At 37.2% G+C, this 20,093-nt stretch overlaps 1 protein-coding gene across 1 annotated transcript in view; it reads left to right on the forward strand.

Annotated features, from left to right (window-relative positions):
* The window catches only part of GBE1 (1,4-alpha-glucan branching enzyme 1), a 136,272-nt gene that overhangs the window by 80,910 nt on the left and 35,269 nt on the right, over positions 1 to 20,093 (forward strand). The window contains exons 8-12 of the mRNA XM_054270313.1: positions 2,900 to 3,015; positions 3,728 to 3,855; positions 8,270 to 8,368; positions 10,951 to 11,061; positions 13,879 to 14,050. Coding sequence (XP_054126288.1) covers positions 2,900 to 3,015; positions 3,728 to 3,855; positions 8,270 to 8,368; positions 10,951 to 11,061; positions 13,879 to 14,050 — 626 coding nt within the window. The remainder of the gene's footprint in view (positions 1 to 2,899; positions 3,016 to 3,727; positions 3,856 to 8,269; positions 8,369 to 10,950; positions 11,062 to 13,878; positions 14,051 to 20,093) is intronic.

Below are 20,093 nucleotides of genomic sequence, written 5' to 3' on the forward strand. Positions count from 1 at the left end.
TCTTACACTGTAAATCATTCGGTTCCATAATGATGATACAGCATAAAAAAGCTACATAATAGCCTGTCTTTGATCATGCATGCAATAGAAGAACTTCCTTAGTTTTGATATATGCAAAAATGTGAGATTTTTAGGATAGATCTTAAGATATGGCTTCTTTCCAGAAGAAATTACATTCCTAATGAATGCTTTCCCGTTTCCATATCTGCCTGTAAAATACAAGAATGAGCTGGTTTAGAAATGCTCCTGAATTACTGCTTCTGTGGTGGCTGTATCTCAATTATGTCTCTTCAATTTTGGCCTCTGCTGGCTTTCTGCAAAGTTATTTGTTCTGTCAACTTCTATGTCTAATATTGCTGCTCCCATGAACAAATTGACTTGGATGAAAAACTGATCCTCTGTATGGTTTGTGTGATTTGCATGTCTCAAAAAATCTGTTATTCTGGTTCATGTTTTGGAGCTGTGTAGGCATTTCTCTACAAGTCAATATGGCTGCTAGTACTTGATACACTTCTTAAAAATTATCCTAAAGCTGAATTTTGTCTAAGTTTAGACTAAAAATCACAGATAAAATGTTTATTTATTTATTTATGATCTTCTCTCCCATGTGCAATCAGATGCTTGGAAAACATCTGCTGCTCCTACTCAGGTTTTTGATCTCATAAATTTTCTAACTAATACTTTGGTGCAACAAATTCATCTTGTTTGTTTTTATTGTTGTCGCTTTTTCATCTAAAAGTCATTACAATTTATGTTCTTGCAGGTTCTCCATCTTTTCCCAAAGATCAATCTTCAATGCCAACAATGGTGGAAAAAAATTACATTTGTTATCCATTTTGAGATTTTTGTGTATTTTTTACAAATGTTCAAATCCTCTTCACCATCTTAAGGACTTTAGGGTTATAAAGTCAAGATGTTTGTAATGAGAAGAAATAACTTTTAAGTCTGGATAGTGCTTGTAGTAATTAATGCACTCTTTGTGCATGCATTATCCTAATTCTGTGTGAGATACTAATTTTATTTGCTAAAATGCTGTGCTCTTTTCTCACAGTATTTAGCTTGCAGGAAATAGCTTTCTGTGAATTTTATGCTGAGTCAGAAAAAGATACAGCACAAAATTGCGTTTTTGTGACCAGTTTGCCAGTTTGTGGGACTTTTGATACTTTTCTATCCCTTTCAATATCAGAGCAATCTCAATCTTGTCCATTCCCTGCAAACCATCTCACCTGAGAACTAATAAATATATGAAGGGTTCTTCAGACAAGCTCCTGAGATGTTTCTAGTGTCGTGTTAACTTGTGAATTGGATGATTTGAAGGGGAGTGTAGCAATGGAACAATAACCAAAAAAATCTTGTCATGTAATGCATGCCCAGGAAAGGTGTTGAACTGAGGGAATTCACAGTGAGCTGATTCACATTTCCTAAATTTGGAGGTTTTGCTTTGGTAGTAATTCTATCTTTATATGCACAAGTGTGTATTTCTGTCCAGTGCATGCAGAAAGAAGGGGAAATATTAAAATTCTATGGAAGTTAATAAGAATTAGCTACTTAGTGAGATCAGGATTTGACTTTATAGTGTGTCCATAGCCTCTCATCTTTTCTTGTAATACCACTTACTCAGGACTTACAGCATCCTTCATATGAAGAAGTTGTTTGGAGGAAGGAAAATGGTGACATTTGTTTGTCAAAATGAAGCTTTTCGTTTTGTCAGAATTTCTTCCCGAAATTACTGTTTCTGATGTCTGTTAAATGAAATGTAGGAAGGATCCCCTTCACTACCCTATGCCTACCATGTGCATAGGTAAATTTTGGTGTGGTTTCTGCAACACTATCCGTTCTGTCTCAGCAGAGGGTGGCTGGAGAGACCCTGCCTGCTCCTGGCCTTTTCTCTGAACAGAAACTTGGTAGGAAGTGGGGTTTGTAGCTATGCTGTCTTGGGAAATTGGTTAGAAAGAAATCATAACATTGGCAAGTGCTGAAGATGTGAACAAAACCAGTTTCACTACATCTTGTGTTGCCTGATTGAGATGGGTGAGCTCTTCAGAGCTGTGGCTTGCAGGAGGTGCACATGAGGGTGTCAGAGAGGGCTGTGCCATGGAGGGTGAACAGTAGAAACAAGATGTGGGTATCTTTGGAAGCTACAGAGACCAATGCCCAGGGAGAGGACGTGATGAATGCTAGGAAAACTGCTCATGAAACTATTGTATTCCTTAATATCAAAATCTTTTCATGAATGTTTCCACATGCTTGTTCATTTTGGAACCTCTTATATTTTGATTTCATCTCCATGCTTTGTGCATGTGTGTGTGTTATATCACATTCCTGATGTTCTGAACTTCAAAATACACCTCCTCAACTTTCCCGTGGTTTACTTTTCAAATGTGTAAATTTGCAACATAGTAGGTGATTTGGCATTCTGCTGGTGACATGTGATTTGTCGTTAATTAGGAAGGGCAGTTTTTCAACAGCAGTTATGCCTAAAAATTGCTATAAATCCATAAAATCTATGGGAGAAGTTCTTGCCTATTAAAATTTGATTTCCTTTTCTATAGCATCTTTTCCCACAGAGAGTAACCATCTTCAAAGAGGGAAAGGAAAATTACACCTGCAAGTATGGGTAGTAAAATATAGTATATGTGTTCAGACACTATCCTGTTAGATGTCTATGTAGATAGTTGAGAGTTTTTACTAACCTCCTATCTCCAGTCTTAAGATTTGGTGCAGTAAAAAGGCAAAGGCTTAAAGACAAATCTTTTTGGGAAAGGTTAATGAAAAACAGGGAAGAAGTCATTAAAATAGTAAAATGTACAGTACAAGTACCACGTATGCCAGTGGAGGACATGGTACAAGGAACTCTAGTTGATCCCAAGTTTTTTAAAGCTTAATAAATGCATTTCAGCTGGGAAGTCCTGAGATTCCTTCTGTCTAATTTGAGGATGTGGATTGAAGACTATCGCTTCGATGGATTCCGGTTCGACGGCGTTACGTCCATGTTGTATCACCACCACGGCATCGGTGAGCCATTCATCAGCTCTGATCTCAGCTCTCCTGGTGCAGCTCTGTTCCTCTAAAGTTCACTGTTTCTCAGGGTGGAAAAGGGCTTTAGCACAAGAGTTAGAGGGGCTTGTTGGTAGAGCTTGAAACTAGATGGGAAAGGGACAAAACCCGGCTTGCTAGTGATGAGCAATGGGATGGCGCAACCAAAACATGAGGATGGAAGCACTAGGAAGATCCCTCAATCTGCTCCACAAGGTGTCAGCGTTAACAAACCATGCTGGAAGTGTTTCTGTACCAATACACACATGAGGAACAAAAAAGAAGAGCTCAAAGCTTTAGCCCAGTCCCAGGGTTTTGACATGATTGGCATAAGCAAAACTGGGGGGATGAGTCCTGTGGCTGGATGGGAGCACAACACAGCTGGCACAGGTGTGAAGAAGATTCCTAAACATGTTCAGAAGATTACTAAAGCACCTGGGTGATGCAGGGTGTGATTCTGGTCCTGTGCAAGGCCAGGCATTGGACTCTGATCTTAATGGGTCTCTTCCAGCTCAGGATATTCTGTGAATGATCAAAAAAATCTGGATTTGCTAATTTTCTTGCTTTGTTGCTATGAGGATAGATGGAAAATCATTAAAACATTCTGCTTATAAAATGAAATATTGAGTGAAATAGCTGTGTTTGCTAAATAAAGCTTGACTCTGGTTTTTAAAACTTCTTGTCTTATTAGGCACAGGGTTCAGTGGAGATTACAATGAGTATTTTGGCCTACATGTGGATGAAGATGCTTTGTGTTACCTGATGCTGGCCAATCACATGATTAATACCTTGCACCCAGAATGCATAACCATAGCAGAGGTAAGATCACTTTGCCTTCCTCAGTGACATTAATATTGATTAGTTTGCTTTAGGATGTGAATTTCCTGTTAATTATCAAGTCACGCCTTGGGTACTCAAGCAGTGACATGAGCTGAAAAATATTAATTAGTGGACAGACTTTGCCTGCTGGGAAAAAACAACCTGAATATGCACTCTGGGAATTTTCTCAGCATTAATAGATTATTAATTAATGTGACAGTTTCTTTTTATTTTTTTTCCTTCATCACCTTGAACTTGTAATGAGAATTATTTTTATTAGTTTATTGCTTGTGCATGATAGCCATTTGTCAGTGGTGCTCTGTGGTACTAAAGATTAACAGCCCTAATGATGTTTTGCATATTTTGAATTATATTGGTATATCTGACAATTACTCTTCAAATTAAATGCAATAAACTTATAGATGTTAAATATGTAGGGTAATTTAAATTTATTATTAAGTTTCTCCAGGTTTCTAAAGGAGTAAATAGACTATATTACTTGAGTTTATTGAGATAAATTTTTTTGACTGAAAAATGTTTCTGGCACATGGAGTTTTTAAGAGTATGAAACAGCAGAGCATTCAAAATTCTAATTTTCACTGATATTTTGTTTTTATCCAGAAGAAAAATCATTTAAACATGGAGGATTCTTTTCTGTTATCATGTTTAAATAATTCATTTTGTTTAGAAGAAAAAGTGATATCTGTCTGATACCATTAGGGACTATATGGATTTCTAATAAAAGGGTTTGTGATGCTGAAGAGTTCTCTATCTTTAGAAGGCAAAATACTGCTTTACTCTAGTTTCTTATTTATGGTGAAGTCTTCTATCATAGACAATCACTGCTAGGAGCTCAATGACAAACTACCAAAACAGCATCTGGGGAGCAATCAGTAGCAAACTGGGGGTGGTTTCATTGAGCTGTAGGCTTATGTGAAATTAAATCAGTTAATTTTCTAGGTAGGCATAGATTATAAGCATTCCTACCAAAGAATTTCTGAGTTTAGTTGTCTTGTATTACCTGGCCTAAGAATTCCTTTTTTTTTAATAAGATGTGTCTTCAGTTTCTCATGTTTAAGTTGAGAGTGCTTCTTTTTCAATACATAATTTTCTGCTTTGGGAAGTCGCTACATGAATCATAGAATTGATCAATGTGCTTCATGGTTAAAGGAGAATTTCAGAATGAGAAACTATTGACATAATTGAAAATTACAAAAGGCAGTGAAGAATGTCTGCTTGGCTATAGAATCACTGCCATGTGAGAAAAATGTTTTTCTCTGGCCATAACTAATGATAATATATTCCCTTCTTAATGTAATTAATTGATGATTTTACAGCTTTTTAATATTCTGTATATTCTGTCTTAGTAATTGCTAATTTTTTAGGTGTTACTGAGTATACGCTTGTTTTTCATTTTGGTCTTCTAAATAAAGTGGCGATTAAAGATCTTTATAACGGGAAGAAAACATGCTAAGTAAAATTATGTCATGCCTGAAGTATTATAGACACAAACAGGCAAAGAAACAGTATGCTGAGGTTTCTATTTTTATATGCAGCTCTTTTCAAACCTGGTATAAACAAATCCTTTGAAACTGGCTGTTTTATCATAGCATAATAGAATGGCCTGGGTTGGAATAGAACTTAAAGATCATGTCCCTGCCATGAGCAGGGACACCTTCCAATAGCCCAGGTTGGTCAGAGCCCCATCCAACCTGGCCTTGAACAGCAATGGGGCATCCACAGCTTCTCTGGGCAGCCTGTGCCAGTGCCTCACCACCCTCACAGTAAAGACTTCCTTCCTAATATTTAATCTAAACCTACTCTCTTCCTATTTGAAGCCATTCCCCTTTGTCCCATCAATACATATCCTAGCAAAATGTCATCTCTGTCATTCTTGTGGGCTCCTTTCTGGAGACACTGGAAGGCCACAATTAGGTCACCACAAAGGCTTTTTTGCTCAGGCTGAACAATCCCAGTTCTCTCAGCCTTTCTTCATAGCAGAGGTGCTCTATCCCTGATCATCTTCATGGCCCTCCTCTGGCCTGGCTCCAGCAGGTCCCTGTCCTTGCTGTGCTGGGAGCCCAGAGCTGGATGCAGCCCTGCAGGTGGGCTCTCAGCAGAGAGGGCAAGAATGCCCTCTCCCTCCTGCTGCCCACTTTGGGCACAGCCCAGGACAGATTTGGATTTCTGGACTGCAGGAGCACACTGACAAGTCATGTCCAGCCTCTCACCCACCAGCACACCCAAGTCTTTCTCAGTGACTGCTCTGGATCTGTTCACACCCAGCCTGGATTGATAAACAGGGGTTGGCCCAAGCCAGGCACAGCCCCTGGACTTGTGTCTTGCTAAACTCATGAGGCTCCCATGTGCCTGCTGAAATTGGTTCCCATACAGATATCACTGAGGAATGTAATTCCTGTCTGAATCCAGCATGCTTGGCCATTCCATTGCCAAAACCCCCAACATTTTGGCAGTGACACCAGCCATGGAGCAATGTATGAATAAACTGAGTCCATCTATTTCTTTCAATTTTACTGCCTTCAACTAGAGTTAGAGAGGAGAAATGGGCTTCTGCCTCAGCTTCCTTTACCAATTGTCTCAATGCCCTGAAGTCCTTTTAGATTCCCCCTTTGATCACATGCTATTATTTCATTGCCCCCTGTGTGGAAGGTCAATGTGTTGGAATCTGAGGGCTGTACCAGGCTAGAAAGTTTCCTGGTATAAGTACATTAAGTACGTTTGATGTACTAAACAAACTATTTATGATTTTTTTTTTTTGTGTCCAGTTAAAACTTGTAGACATAGATATAAATGCTGTTAAATTGGGAATTTTACTTCCCAAAAATCTGGCTCTAATTATTTTGATTTAAGTAGATGGGACTTGCTTAAATCTTAGACTCGGACGTCCTCCAGACTGGCATCATGAATTACAGAAAAAGGCTTTTGTTTCATATCATCATGTCCTGTATAACCTAGAGACCAAGAGTCTGTGTCTGTCCTTTCTGACTGATTTAGGAGAGTTTTTGAAATTTTTATCACATCTAAAACTTTGTAAAAAATTTCCACTTCACTTTTTTTTACAGCGTGTGGAATATGGACACAGTTTTCTGTGTGATCCAGTGGCTGCTGACAGAGGGGGGATAATTCCCTCTTTGATCTCCTGGCTGTGCTGCTCACACAGCCTGGGATGTGCTGGCCATGCCATCCCTGCTGCCAGCCCTGGCTGCTGGCTGAAGCTCAGCTTGCTGCTGGCCCACAGCCCCAGCCCTTGCTCCCAGCCTGGCTGGCCCAGCCCCTGTGGATGCGGGAGGTGGCACATCCCAGGGTCAGGATTAGCTCGGTGACATTCTGACATTCTGTGTGACATTTCTGCTGATTGATTCCTCCAGCCAGTCCCTCTGGATGGCAGCCCTGCCTTCCACCCCTGGGATGCCATCCATGAGCTTCCTGGTGATCTGGTTGATCTCCTCCCTTATGTCTGAGTATGCCTGTATATGTGTATGACTTGAAGCATAAATATCTTTTTTCACTATTCCAATGCAGCAATTGGGTTGAAAAAAACTGGATTGAATCTAGCAAATCAGAATGAGCTTCCTAATTAAGACCTGGTGCTAGTCAGTATTAATTCCATAAATTCCCTTGTGTAGATGCAAGAGGTGTTTGTTAATCCATAACTGCTCTTAGTGAGAAGCCATTCCCCCACAGAAGTTAATAAAATTGAGTACTGATGGATATTTTGCAATTGTTGGAGACTTGCATTTTCTTTTGAGATAACTTTACAAAAGAATGCTGCATGATAAAATTGCCTAATAACATGGTGAAATAAATATTTTGAAAATATGGAATTACAAATGTAAGGATGGTCAGCATCCATCAATATGAAACTGGAAAATTATGCAGTAAGAGCATGTCACTTCCAGGACTAGCTGGATCAATAGGTTTTGTTTTGAGAAAAGAGTAGAGATTGTATTTTTCTTCCTTAGTGCACTTTATATTTAACCTTAGTTTATGCAATTCCTTATGCAAAATATCAATAAACAAAATGAAGGTTTAATTTGTCTTTTGTTGACCACTTTGTACTTTCTATTGATTGCTTGGAGCTCAAGAGAGCTAATTATTTCAAACTCTGCATCTAGTGAGGTCTCTTCCCATTTAAATATTTACTGTAATAAAGTATTCTGAGGCAGAGTATTTGATGAGACAAGTCATAATGCTTTTCTCTGTAACTTTTGTATTCAAACAGCACATCTGGGTGTAGTTATAGATGATTTAAATTTATTCTTTTCTCCCTTAAACCAGGTCAATCTGTGAAGCTGCTTATGGAGTGTTTGTATGTCAGCATTACTGGTGGGAAGTATGCAGTGATATTTGCAGTGCTGTGGAAATGATGTTGTGGGTGTTTGATCTGTTCCAGGACGTTTCTGGAATGCCAGCTCTCTGTCGGCCTGTGGCAGAGGGAGGAGGGGGCTTTGATTACAGACTTGCCATGGCCATTCCAGATAAGTGGATACAGGTGAGAACTTAAAAATTACATCCTGCTCTTCAAAGGGGGATGCTCCTCTGTCAGTGCATACACATAAACACTTCTGAATCCTGCTGACAAGTTTTGCTTTCTCTTATGTTAATGTGCTATTGAAATAAATTCTGACAGGCTTGAGCACAGGTATTAGAGGCTGAAATGAGAGCTGTCAGATGTTATGTAGGCTTCAGGTGAGGAAGTTCAGGAGCTGGGATTCACACTCCAGCTGATAATTGTTTTCTTAATACAATACACATAAGTTCAATTTCTTTGAAAAGACCTGTGCCTTGCAAGAGCTGTAGAATGTGTAATCTATATTGAATGTGAACATGTAGATAAAAAAATTTAACCACATGCATATAAATATATAAAAAACAAACAAATCACTCCAAAAATATGCACTAAACCCTCCTGATGCTGGACATAGAAATTGGCATTGAATATAAATAGACCTGAAAGTTTAAGCAAAATAAACCTAGGTGAATTACACAAACACCTGCAATTGGTACGGGGAGTTACAAAACTGAGTAATATAAATCTGTAAATTTTAATAAATTCTGTCTACAATAAGGATTTATATCACCTTTTCCTTAATATAGAGAATCAAAAGAAAAGGCATAAACACTAAATGATTTGAAAACGCTTCTAGTGATGTTTTAGAGAACATTTTTCAGTTAAATGAAATATTGCACCCACATCCTTTAGGATGTCACGGTGATCTGAAAACAAATGTTTTATATGACCACTAATGCTTCAATAAATACAGTAGGGAGGTAAGAATAAGAACCAAAAAATTAGCTTACCTTCAACATCTTTGAGTTTTGTAACTAGGAGGTAAAGGGCCAATTGAAAAACAGTTTCAAGCCTCTTTTCAGAAGACAAATTTGTCAGCTTTTCCAACAGAGACACCATCACTAAAACTTGGAATGTGTAATTTAGACGTTTAGGTCCTGGAATGCAGTAAGGGCTCATTTTCTTTTGACAACAAATACCTAATTGTGATGTTTTGTGGGTTTCTTGGAGTTTTGTTAGTTTGTTTTTTGTTTTGTTCCTTAACATACTTTAGGGCAGGCAATATGAGCAATTTCCTAGGTAAGCAAAATGCAAGTGGCCAAGTTCATGTTACACAGGAAAAAAACCCCAGACCATAGAATTTTACCAGTGCCAAAAAATTTGCAATCTAATTTAACAATCTTTTATATAGTCTGCCTCATTTAATTCACAATACTTGGATAGAAGGCATAACTGTGCTGTAGCAAATGCTTTAACTGGAGGAAATGTCAGTTTTTCCAGCTTAAACAGGCACTTGACATGGGACAGCATGGGACACTGATGGGATGTTGAGTGCAAATCACTTATGATTGATATTATACAAAAACTTAGTGTGATGTAGACAGGAAGCTTCTTGCCAAAGAAACTGCAAATAAGTGACCACAGTAGAGATGTTAAAGAAAGAGATGATGCCAGAGTTTGTTACCACATTTCATGAAGGGAAAAATAAAGCTGAGATGGTTGGAAGGGAGAAGTTCAGCTAATCAGTTTATCACCTGTTATCAAACTCTCCTAGACTGCTTACTCTCTCTTCAGTTTTTAAGTACATACCTGTTAATAGGAAATTTTCTGGGCAACTTGCTAAAGTCAGCTTGAAAACTGAAGCAGCTCCAAGAGATTCCATGAACTAATTCTGAGGAATCTGAAAAAGTAAGAAAGATAAACTGTTTGGCACAGCAGTGGTTGTACTAGTTCAGATTCAAGATAGATGTAATATGATGTATATGTAACATGATGCTACATAGGGACCTCGATGTGTTCAGAACCAGAAATTATGGACTTAAAAAAGAAAATCAACCAAGGAGGAAAAAAGACTGTTTAGGAGTATATGGGCAGTTACAATTATAATGTTAACTTTTACAGTATGATATTGGCCATCTTGGTGCTATTGCCTTTTTATGACTTCTATTTTTATGTCTTTATATTTATGTGCGTGCATTTAAGTTGTAGTGATCAATGAAGGTCTACAAAGTGATGTACAAAAAAAAAAAATAACAAACACTGAGATTGAGCTAGATTTAGCAGAGGAAGGAAATAATGTGATATGAGGCAGAAAATTCCTATTAATGGGATTCAATTTAAATTGTTAAAAATCAGCAGGTAGCACCACACTGCCCAAGCTTTATTTGGAAGCTCCTATATGCCAGGGTTACATTTCCTGATATTGTGAACCAGGTAGGTCTGTGCCCACATATTTTTTCCTTGGTTTTGGTGCAGTGCTCTCTTGCAGGTGCTATCAATCACATTATCTCATGTATCAGAGGATTCATATAATAAATGGTAAATTCTGTTGTCTGAGATTCCTTGGGAGGTAAAGGAGAAACAAAGTATCCTAGGTATTATATTTATGTGGGAAAGCTGAAAGGAAAAAGACAACTCTTTGGATTATCAGAGAAAGCTCATCACTTCAACACTTGGGAGCATGAGAATGCAGTTCACAATCCATTGGAAATTTCTGTGCCAAGATAATGTTGCATGTTTTTAGTTATAGCAATTTTCCAGTGATCTTTCTTTCATTTCTGTAGATAATTAAGGAGCTGAAAGATGAAGACTGGAACATGGGCAATATTGTGCATACATTGACAAACAGACGGTATGAAGAAAAATACATTGCTTATGCAGAGAGTCATGACCAGGTATTTTCAGCTATTTGTTTGTTCATAACCAAGTAAATGAACTTGTTTAGAAGTTTGATGGTCTGTTTTGTTTTTTTCAATGAGAAAGGAGTTGAGGAGGATAAGAATTTCAGAAACCAGTAGATTTAGACTAGTGCTCTTTTTTTGTACTTTCTTTTATTTGTTTTGTTTAGGTTTTTTGGAGAGGTTTGGGGTTTTTTTTTTGTTTTGTTTTGTTTTTCTGTGTTTTTGTTTTATGATCCTTAATTTTAGTGAAAGAATCTTCCCTGGAGTGTGCGGGTATTATTGGCTTTCAGTTTTGGGGTTTTTTTTAAGGAATGAGTCAAAGCTGTTTATTTTGCCTGCCACAGAAGACAGGAAGGTGTATAATCCATGCAGTTGAAAACCCTCTTGCCATTAAGTAAACTGGAACACTATTTCTGATAAGCATAAACAATATGCCAATTTAAGAAATTTGTTTGTGACTTCTTTTCCCTTCATGAAAGTCTTTCCTCTCTGGAAGAATTGAAAACATCCTCTTTTGAGACCTAAATGAAATATGCTGTAAGAGTTTGGTTCAAAGCATAGCAATTATAATAGTTCTGTGTGTGAAAAAAAGAAAAAAGTAATGATGAGTTTGGATAACACTCATCTCCCACAATCTTTTTAACCCTTGTTTCTGAAGAGTCAGAAAACATGTAATTTGGGAATTATACCATTAGAGTCTTTAAACCTTTCATTAAAAATTTATATTTTATTTAATAACCTATCTTTCCTTTATATAATAGAGGTTGATATTCCATTTCCTGTACTTTCTGCAGTAATTGTCAACAGAAATATCCAAAACAAGTTGTATATTTCAAAAAGAGAATTCTGAGTTTACAATTCATTTTGTGTGCCAGCTTACACTCTAATCTCAGAGTCTATTACAGTGTTCATTTGATGCATGATCCTTATAAAGAACTTCAGAAATTACTTGGAAATATATATTATTCTATGATAAGCTGCTTTCATCAAAGATGGTTCTTCACCCTAAAGCACAGCATATAACATTAATGTTGCTGATCTTTTATTTCATCGTGATTTTTAGCAATTGAGTTGTTTTCCATATCACTTTGCATTTTCTGTTTAGAATGTCATACTTAAGGAAAAAAAAAATCTCATTATTTTTAATTTAAAAAAACCAAACAATTATTACAGGTCTGATATGTGAAAAGTAGGCTAGAGAAACAAAAAGTGTGGATAAAATTCAGCCTGAAGATGCCTGAAGTGATCCATGTGAGGGTACAATCCTGGTTTCTTATGTGTTGTAATGGGCTATGAGCTGACTGTTGCCAGTCAGAGTACAAGACCTTTTGGTTATAAGAAGGGTGTGAAAATAGCAACTCCAAATTTAATAGCTGTCAAAAAAGCAGATGCAGTCCTGGAATTACTGAGTGGAATAGAGCAAAGAGCACAATCAGCATGCCACTGCAGTCTTTCCTGGTTTGTGTGCATCTTCAGTGTTGGAGACAGGTTTGGTCCTGTATTTTAAAGGATATACAGCATAACTGGAAGAAAAAAAAAAGCTGTGGAGAGGAATAGCAGGTGAAAATTGATTTTCATAAGAAAAAAACTAAACAGAATAAGATTCTTTGGGGCAGCAAAGAGATCATTGAAGGGGGAAATATATCCATTTATAAAATCACAGCTGCCACAGAAAACATGAATAGGGAAACACTTAGCTGCTCTTCCAATGGAAAGATTAGGGGATATTAAATGGCACTAACAAATGCCACATTCTGAATCCAGAAAATAGTTGTTCGTTGCAGTCTTCAGTCTTGTCATTGTCATATGATTTTTTTTTCCTTTAAATAGAGTATTTTTTTACTCAAGGGAGTAATCTATATATGCTGGTATATTGTCAGCTGGAAAATGAAAGGATGATGATGCTTTTCAGCTAGACCTGTTTACAATTCACCCGTATCTCTGGAATTTACTAAGTTTTCATTCAAGAGTATAAAACAAGAATTGGTCTAATTGAACAAAAGTCAGCTATTTAAATATAAATGCTCCAAAATATTTCCCACTACCTACCTGCTAATATATTGAATAGCATTTGTGGCCTTTCTCTAGTAGCAGTGAGCACTAGCAATTCAGTTTTTTCTTTTGTGTGAAATCACAGAAAACCAATCACATTCTTGATTGCATATAAGTGAATGCTTCATACTTATTCTGCATGTCTGAATCAGTTTTGTTTATACCCATTTATTTTTACATTCCTGGAACTTTTACTTTAGGTGTTTGCTTTCTTATTTTCCATATTTCCTATAAGAATCCCCAAATGGTTGGTCAGTTGTGACTTACTGAGTTGATGCTGGTATATCATATTTGATAGCTGTAGGTGAAAAAAGTTCTTAGAAGTATTTATGCAGTATGATCCCATTAGGTGTAATGTAGGACCAGGGTTAGGCAGCTGCTAGTCTGTTACCATTATACACTCAATCCCATCAGCCCAGGAACCCCAGTAACAATGGGCAGGGTTGCAAGGGGAAAACAGACAACTGGGGCTGACATCCACTCCAGGCTCAGCTCATGGACATCCCTGCCTCAAGTTTTGGCAGCAGACCAGATCTGTATGGCACATCACAAAATCACAGGTGCAGTGATCAGAATGTAGAGTCACCATGACCTGGTGATCATTGGTGGTTTCTTTCAGGAACAGGGACTGGATCATGCAGTGATCTTGCAAGTCCTCCTTCCACAATGCAGACCCCCTGTTTTAAAAAAACCCCAAAACTTAGGGACAATTCTATTACACCCAATGGTTTTCTTCAGTGTTTTTCTGAACTGTTGTAGGCCCTGGTTGGTGACAAGACCCTGGCCTTTCGCCTGATGGATGCAGAGATGTACACAAACATGAGTGTGCTCATGCCCCTGACGCCAGTCATCGATCGCGGGATCCAGCTTCACAAAATGATTCGTCTCATTACTCATGCACTCGGAGGAGAGAGCTATCTGAACTTCATGGGTAAGTAATCTCAGGAAAAAGTCTCTCATTTTCTCATCTACAGAATGCGTGGCGGGGAAATAAAATGATCTGACGTCGTCTTCTATCCACTGTATTTATCACAGTGCTGAAATTTGGAGCATAAATGCTTTTATAGATTTATTACAAAAGGTAATATGCGTTGTTTTTCTGTCTGCAAGATGTATGGTAAGACAAGAAGATAAAATCAAGATGGTTTCTAAGTGTATGAGAAATAACTTCTACAACTCAGGCTAGTATTTTAATTGTTGTTTTTCAAGTTTGTCAGGTGCTGTGGCTCATGCAGCTGAGTTGTATTTCTTCTCTATTCTTTTAGAGAATCATGTCTATTCTCTTAAGTTTTCATCTCTATTCTCTGAAATTTTGTAGGATTACAATGAATTTACTCAAGATAGCTCTGTGCTTATTTCAGTTATTAATTGTCAGGAAGCAGTCTGGAAGCAGCTGACTTATTTCATTGCTTCTTAGTGCTTAATGAGGTAGGCAAGGACAAATCACAGACACAGGAGGCACATGCTGCTATCAAAGCACAGAAATTGTTAGTGGTACTTTCTTCTGGTCCATCAACTGTAAATAAAATTACTTAGTTACTTCCTAAGCACAATTGGTACAAGAAAGTTCAATTGTTAGTCTAATTTAATCAGCAAGTTACAGTTTCAGGTAGTCATCTTAAAAGTTGAGTATTCTTAGCTTTATGGAAAATTCCAAAGCTATTTATGCTGTCTGTTCTTGGCCACATTAATTTATTTATTTTTTTTGCAAAATGCTCTTACTTTACAGTAAAAGTTTTGTAATGTGGTCTGACAAGTTCTGTATAGCATTTGTGATAGTCTCTTGGGGAATAAAAGGGCTGAAAGCCTGTTACCAAATCACCATCTTCGTTTTCTGATAATGTAACATTTGAAAATTTTAGAAATTTTAGCTTAGTACTGTTTTCTACTTTTGTGGGTAAATGTTCTGTTATATAAAGTTTGAACGGACTGTTGGATATATATTGCCATTCTTCCATAATGGTGTATTTAACATCATATTTTCTGATTAAAAACCTGGAAAACATAAGACAATGGTGACACTGGATTTAAGTTTACCTTTTCTGGTACATATTCTCCTTCTTTGTATTAGGAGAAAACTCAGAAAATACTGTATTGATTTTCTTAAAAAGAAGCAATTTCAGTATAGAACAAACTAATTCACCACATGCAATACTAGTAAAACTATAATTTCCAAGAAAATGCAGGTTGTTTGCTTCACTCTCGAGAAAAAAAAAAAGAGTTAATGAAATAAATATTTATGAAGTGTGCAATCAGGCTGTTCAAGGTATGAGGTGTGTGCTTCCATTCAAACTAGTGACACTGTAATAGTTAAGGAAACAGGTGTTTACTAAATGCTGCAGCTAAACTGCAGGTGTCTTTGGCCCAGATTGACTTAGTAAGATTAGAGATATAATCAGTAATGCAATGTGGCATGTTAAATCCAGTGTGTCAATGCTGGCTGATTGAGCAATTAATATTGGGTATCTCTGAGTACTGCAAATGGTTCAGTAACTACATTATAGTTTGCTATACATAAAAAGGTGGAAAGATTGTAATAACTGTTGGAGGAGAAAGCATATAAAATTCAGAATGCTGGCTGTCCTGTGGACTTAAAATGCATGTTGCAACATGCTATCTAATTAAGCAAATACAGTGACAAATGAGTTCTTTAACTTGCTGGTTTGTGTGAATGCCAAAGGTAAGAAGGAGATGCCTCCTGTAGGGTGAGGGAGGAAGTGGACATTTTCTTTCACAGTGCCTGGAGAAGGCATTCCAGGTGCCTCTGTGCTTCCCTAGATTCCTCCAATAAGAATCTTGTACTTCCTGTCTCTGAAAACCCAGCAAAGAAACACCCTGTTTTCTGTATACTTTGCTTGCCTTAAGGAAAAAGAAACCTCATCAAAAAAATGTTGTCAGGAGTGGAAATCTCTATGCTCAAATATATCCTGTAATTTCTCTTTGAAGAGCTGCAATAATATTTAATTACACATGTGTTGGAGCATCATTTGAGTCGATATGTGCAAGCAGATTGCTGCTGACAGAAGTCTGTGCATCAAACACTGATTGTGGCTTTCTCTCATCTTTCTCACTTTTCACCTTGGATGGTTCTCTGTCCTTCTTACATGTATCTCTAAGAAACTACTGCAAAAATCCTGAACGTTGTAATTCTTATTTCTCATGTTTCTGGATGTTTCATTTTCACTGGAGACTTTTATTTTTCTTCCCACTTGCTTATATCCCTCTATTGGCAGTGAGTGTTGTATGCAAAGTTAAACATGAACAGGAAATTTCTGTCCTTTCAGTAAATTGGTTCCCTTGTAACAAAAACCTTTGGGAGCAATCTTTCCTCCAGTCTGTGTTTTGGTTTTATGTGCAGCTTTCCAGGTGATCTCTCAGGCTTCATGTGTGCATCTGACATGGAAGATTTAACCTAGGAAAGGAGAAACTCCATATGCTTGGCTGAAAGTGAGAATAACAATGATAAATGTCCTGCAGCACTGAATGCATTCTCTGGAAGGCCAGTTTGTTGCCTAGTAATAGCAAAAAAGTAGCAATTATTTTGAAACTTTTGCTGCGTCTAAATTTTCTTCTTTCAGAGCAGGTAGAGAGCACCAATCCCAATGTAGCTGTAGTTTGTACAACCCAGCTCTTGTTTTAGACATATTTTAATACTGAGACAGGCCAGTGATGAGTCAGAAGTTGACACAGAATTTTAGGAAGTCACAAAAATTTCAAGCTCTTCTGCACAGTTCTTTAGTTGAGAGCACATGATGTCTTAAGGCGTTTCTTTCTTTACTAATTTTCTTTGAAGGCCTTGACATAGAAAATGCACATGCAAATGTCTGAACTTTATTGACACTTACAGGCTCAAGGAGTTACCATGTGTGTATATTAAATAGTAAAAGTTGTCTTTTTAATTGTAAATAATAAGAAAAAACTCTCTCTCCCTACTCAAGTGCTTTTGTTTGTAGTTACAGTGATATTGAAATACCATACACATCTAATTAACTTAAAACCAGAAAAGTAAATGCAAAAATATTTAGGGCCATAGATCTCTGCCCTCCCTAATATCAGGATTTGAAAACAAATCCAAAATAAAAAACTTGTATCTGACTAAAATTCCTAATTGTCAATTTTAGTCCTCTACAAAATAACAAAAGGACTTGATGAGATTGAGCATGGTTGCTCAAGCACTAGACAAGGACTAATAGAAGTTGTTATAAGACTTCTAGAGTATTACAGGAATCTTCTGATCTCAGCCTGAAAATAAACAACCACTGTTGTTGCCCAGCAGTGTTTAACTTCAGTGTAAATGAAGACTCACACAAATTTCTTGAAAATAATATTTGAACTTACCACTACAAAACTGCTGTCTCTCCATCCTTGCATTTTCTTTTTGCTTCATTTTCCATTCTGCCCCTGAAGACAAGCTGTAGACAAGGGTGTTTTTCTTTAAATGTTCCTTTTGTGTTTTTCTTGTTCGTTGCATCTGTCTTGCAGTTAGGGAAAGCCTGCAGGACATGTAAAAAAGCAGTGCCAGTTCTTCAGTGGACTTGTTTCCACGGTCTCTCCTTATCTTGCAAGATACATCTGTGTGTCCAGATTCAGACAAGGGAGGGTAGTTGTTTTGTTGCCCAGAATATACATACCCAAAGGGCCTTAAATAGCATTTTGGGTCCTTGAGATCCTTCATAGCACAAATACTAAGTGTTTTATGCCCCTATAGGGTCTTGCTTTTCATCTTGCTAACAATAATTTCCTTGGTTCTTTTTTTTTTCTTTTTTGAAATTGGCTTCAGCTCAAATCCATTGATTTAAATGGAGATTAGTTGCTACATGAACCTCTAGCACTATTTTTCATGAGCTTCCTGTAGTAAAACAACTCTTAATTAAGACTCCAGAGACCAAGTTTCACTCCCTGAAAAACAATTTTTGAGACTATATATATGTATGTAGCTAGGAAGTTATTTGAAATAACTAGAACATTTTTTTGCTGTCATGAAAATTGACTGAAAATGTTACTGTTTGGGTTGACATTCACTTGTTTCACTACTGTCTAATTTGTCTGTTAGGTTTCCTCTTCCCCACTTGTTAGTTCATTTACACAGCAGTTTTTATCTACCGTCTTCAGTAAAATGACATGCATCATCTATTCCTTGGAGTATTTTAGAGAGAGAAACTTAGATATTTTTTTCTTTTAAACTAAGGAATTTCCTAACAGCAGGCTCTTGAAAAAATATTGACAAACAAGAAAACTGTATCAGTCGCACCCATAATATCAGTGTGAGAAAGGTTTGTACCATTTTCTTTAATTATATCCGTTAAAACCTGAAATAAAAATGGTGCAGCATAACTGACAATATAAATAGGAATGACACTTTAAGCAAAATCCAGACTACTATTTTTATTGCTAGCTATTCTAAATGAAAAAGAAATTGTTATCAAGAACAGGATATTTTGCTTAAACTTAAGGGAGTTTGGTTCTCTTTGGCACATGTTGCATTTTGATACTTTTCTCTTTCTTATGCATCTTACATTTGTGCACTGGTTACAGGGTGACTTTTTGACCATACTCTAAAGAGTGGGAGAGCATATTCTCTTCAAACTCACTCACTTTAGTCAGCTTTTCTGGAAAAGCAGCCTTGGAGTTCTCACTTGGTACAGCCTGCAGCTTTAGGAGAGGTAGTTTGAAGTCATCCTTCTTAATGTGCCTGCCTAGGATAGGTGACAAATGTGCTGCCAGTTCCAGCAGGTGCTTTAATTCCATGGCATCCTGACAGAAAACAATTATGTTCGCTTTAAAGTAGAAAACAAGGGTGTAATCTGAAATCTCACCTACAGCTTCTCAGAGACTTAGTGATAAACCACCTACAACTTTGTAGCATAATAGCCCATATGCAACCCCACTTACAACTTGGGTTGGGCAGTGGCAGTGGGAAGAATCCAAATTTATATGTTAGGCTTCATAAATCACTTTGACAGTCTCTTTGCAAGGTCTAGAGGTGCAAACTGTTAATATTTATTCATTTAGAGTTGATTGAAGCAAGCTTCATTTCTGCACTTGCTCAAAACACATTAGAGTGACTGGAGAAAAACAATTAAAGAGAGAGATTGTCTCATAATTCAAAACTAAATCACACACACAGACCTGTCTTATCCCACTACTCTTCACAAATTAAGTATTTCCCAATATTAGGAATTTGTTTTAGGGGTTGACTGTACATCCTCCTTGAAAGTATAGGGAATAAAGCACTATATTTGTATGGTTTTTAAATACATAAATAAGATTGTTAGAGGCAGCAATCTATATGTGGTGGTGCATGCCTGTCCACACTGTGGCCTCTCAAGGCAGCAACCTTGAAACAGAAACCTTCACAGTCAGCAGCATCCTCAGAACTGCTTGAGAGCCAGCAGTTGCTGCAGCTGTGTTCATGGAGTGAAATCCAGGTAGGATTTTCCAGGATTTTAGGGGGAATAGCCTTAATCAAGGTAGCTGGCACGAGTGATACTTTGTTTTTTTCTCAGAGTAATGCTCATATTTCCTTAGTTTGTACCCACATCTGCTGGGTATTGGCTATAACTGCATTACCAGTGGAGAAGATTTATGGTATATCAAGGCATTCTGACATTCTGCATCACTTACAAGGTGTTGGATGTTTTGGGTTTTTTTGAGGATGGGACTATTCTTTAAATTTATTTTATTTATAATTATGCTTAGTAGCATCATTTAACCATGGGATACTTTTGTTGAAACTTCTGCTAGTGTTTCAAACTTTGTTCCAAGGGCTCCATCTGTTGCCTTGCATATTGTCTCCTTGGTAAAGCTCACAGATGGGACTTGTGACATCTCCACTATCACCGTGTGAGTGCGTGCAGTCTTGTCTGCAAATAAAATACTCGATTTGAGGTGAGGGCTTGCAAAAGAATAATACACAAAGTTGCAAAATAAATCTTTAAGCTACAAGAGTTCTATTTCTGTTTGTATGTCAGCCT

The sequence above is a fragment of the Melozone crissalis genome, unplaced genomic scaffold (genome assembly GCF_028551555.1).
Source record: "Melozone crissalis strain CALT ecotype California unplaced genomic scaffold, PUWL_Pcris_2 ptg000009l_1, whole genome shotgun sequence".
In the NCBI taxonomy this organism is placed as follows: Eukaryota; Metazoa; Chordata; class Aves; order Passeriformes; family Passerellidae; genus Melozone; species Melozone crissalis.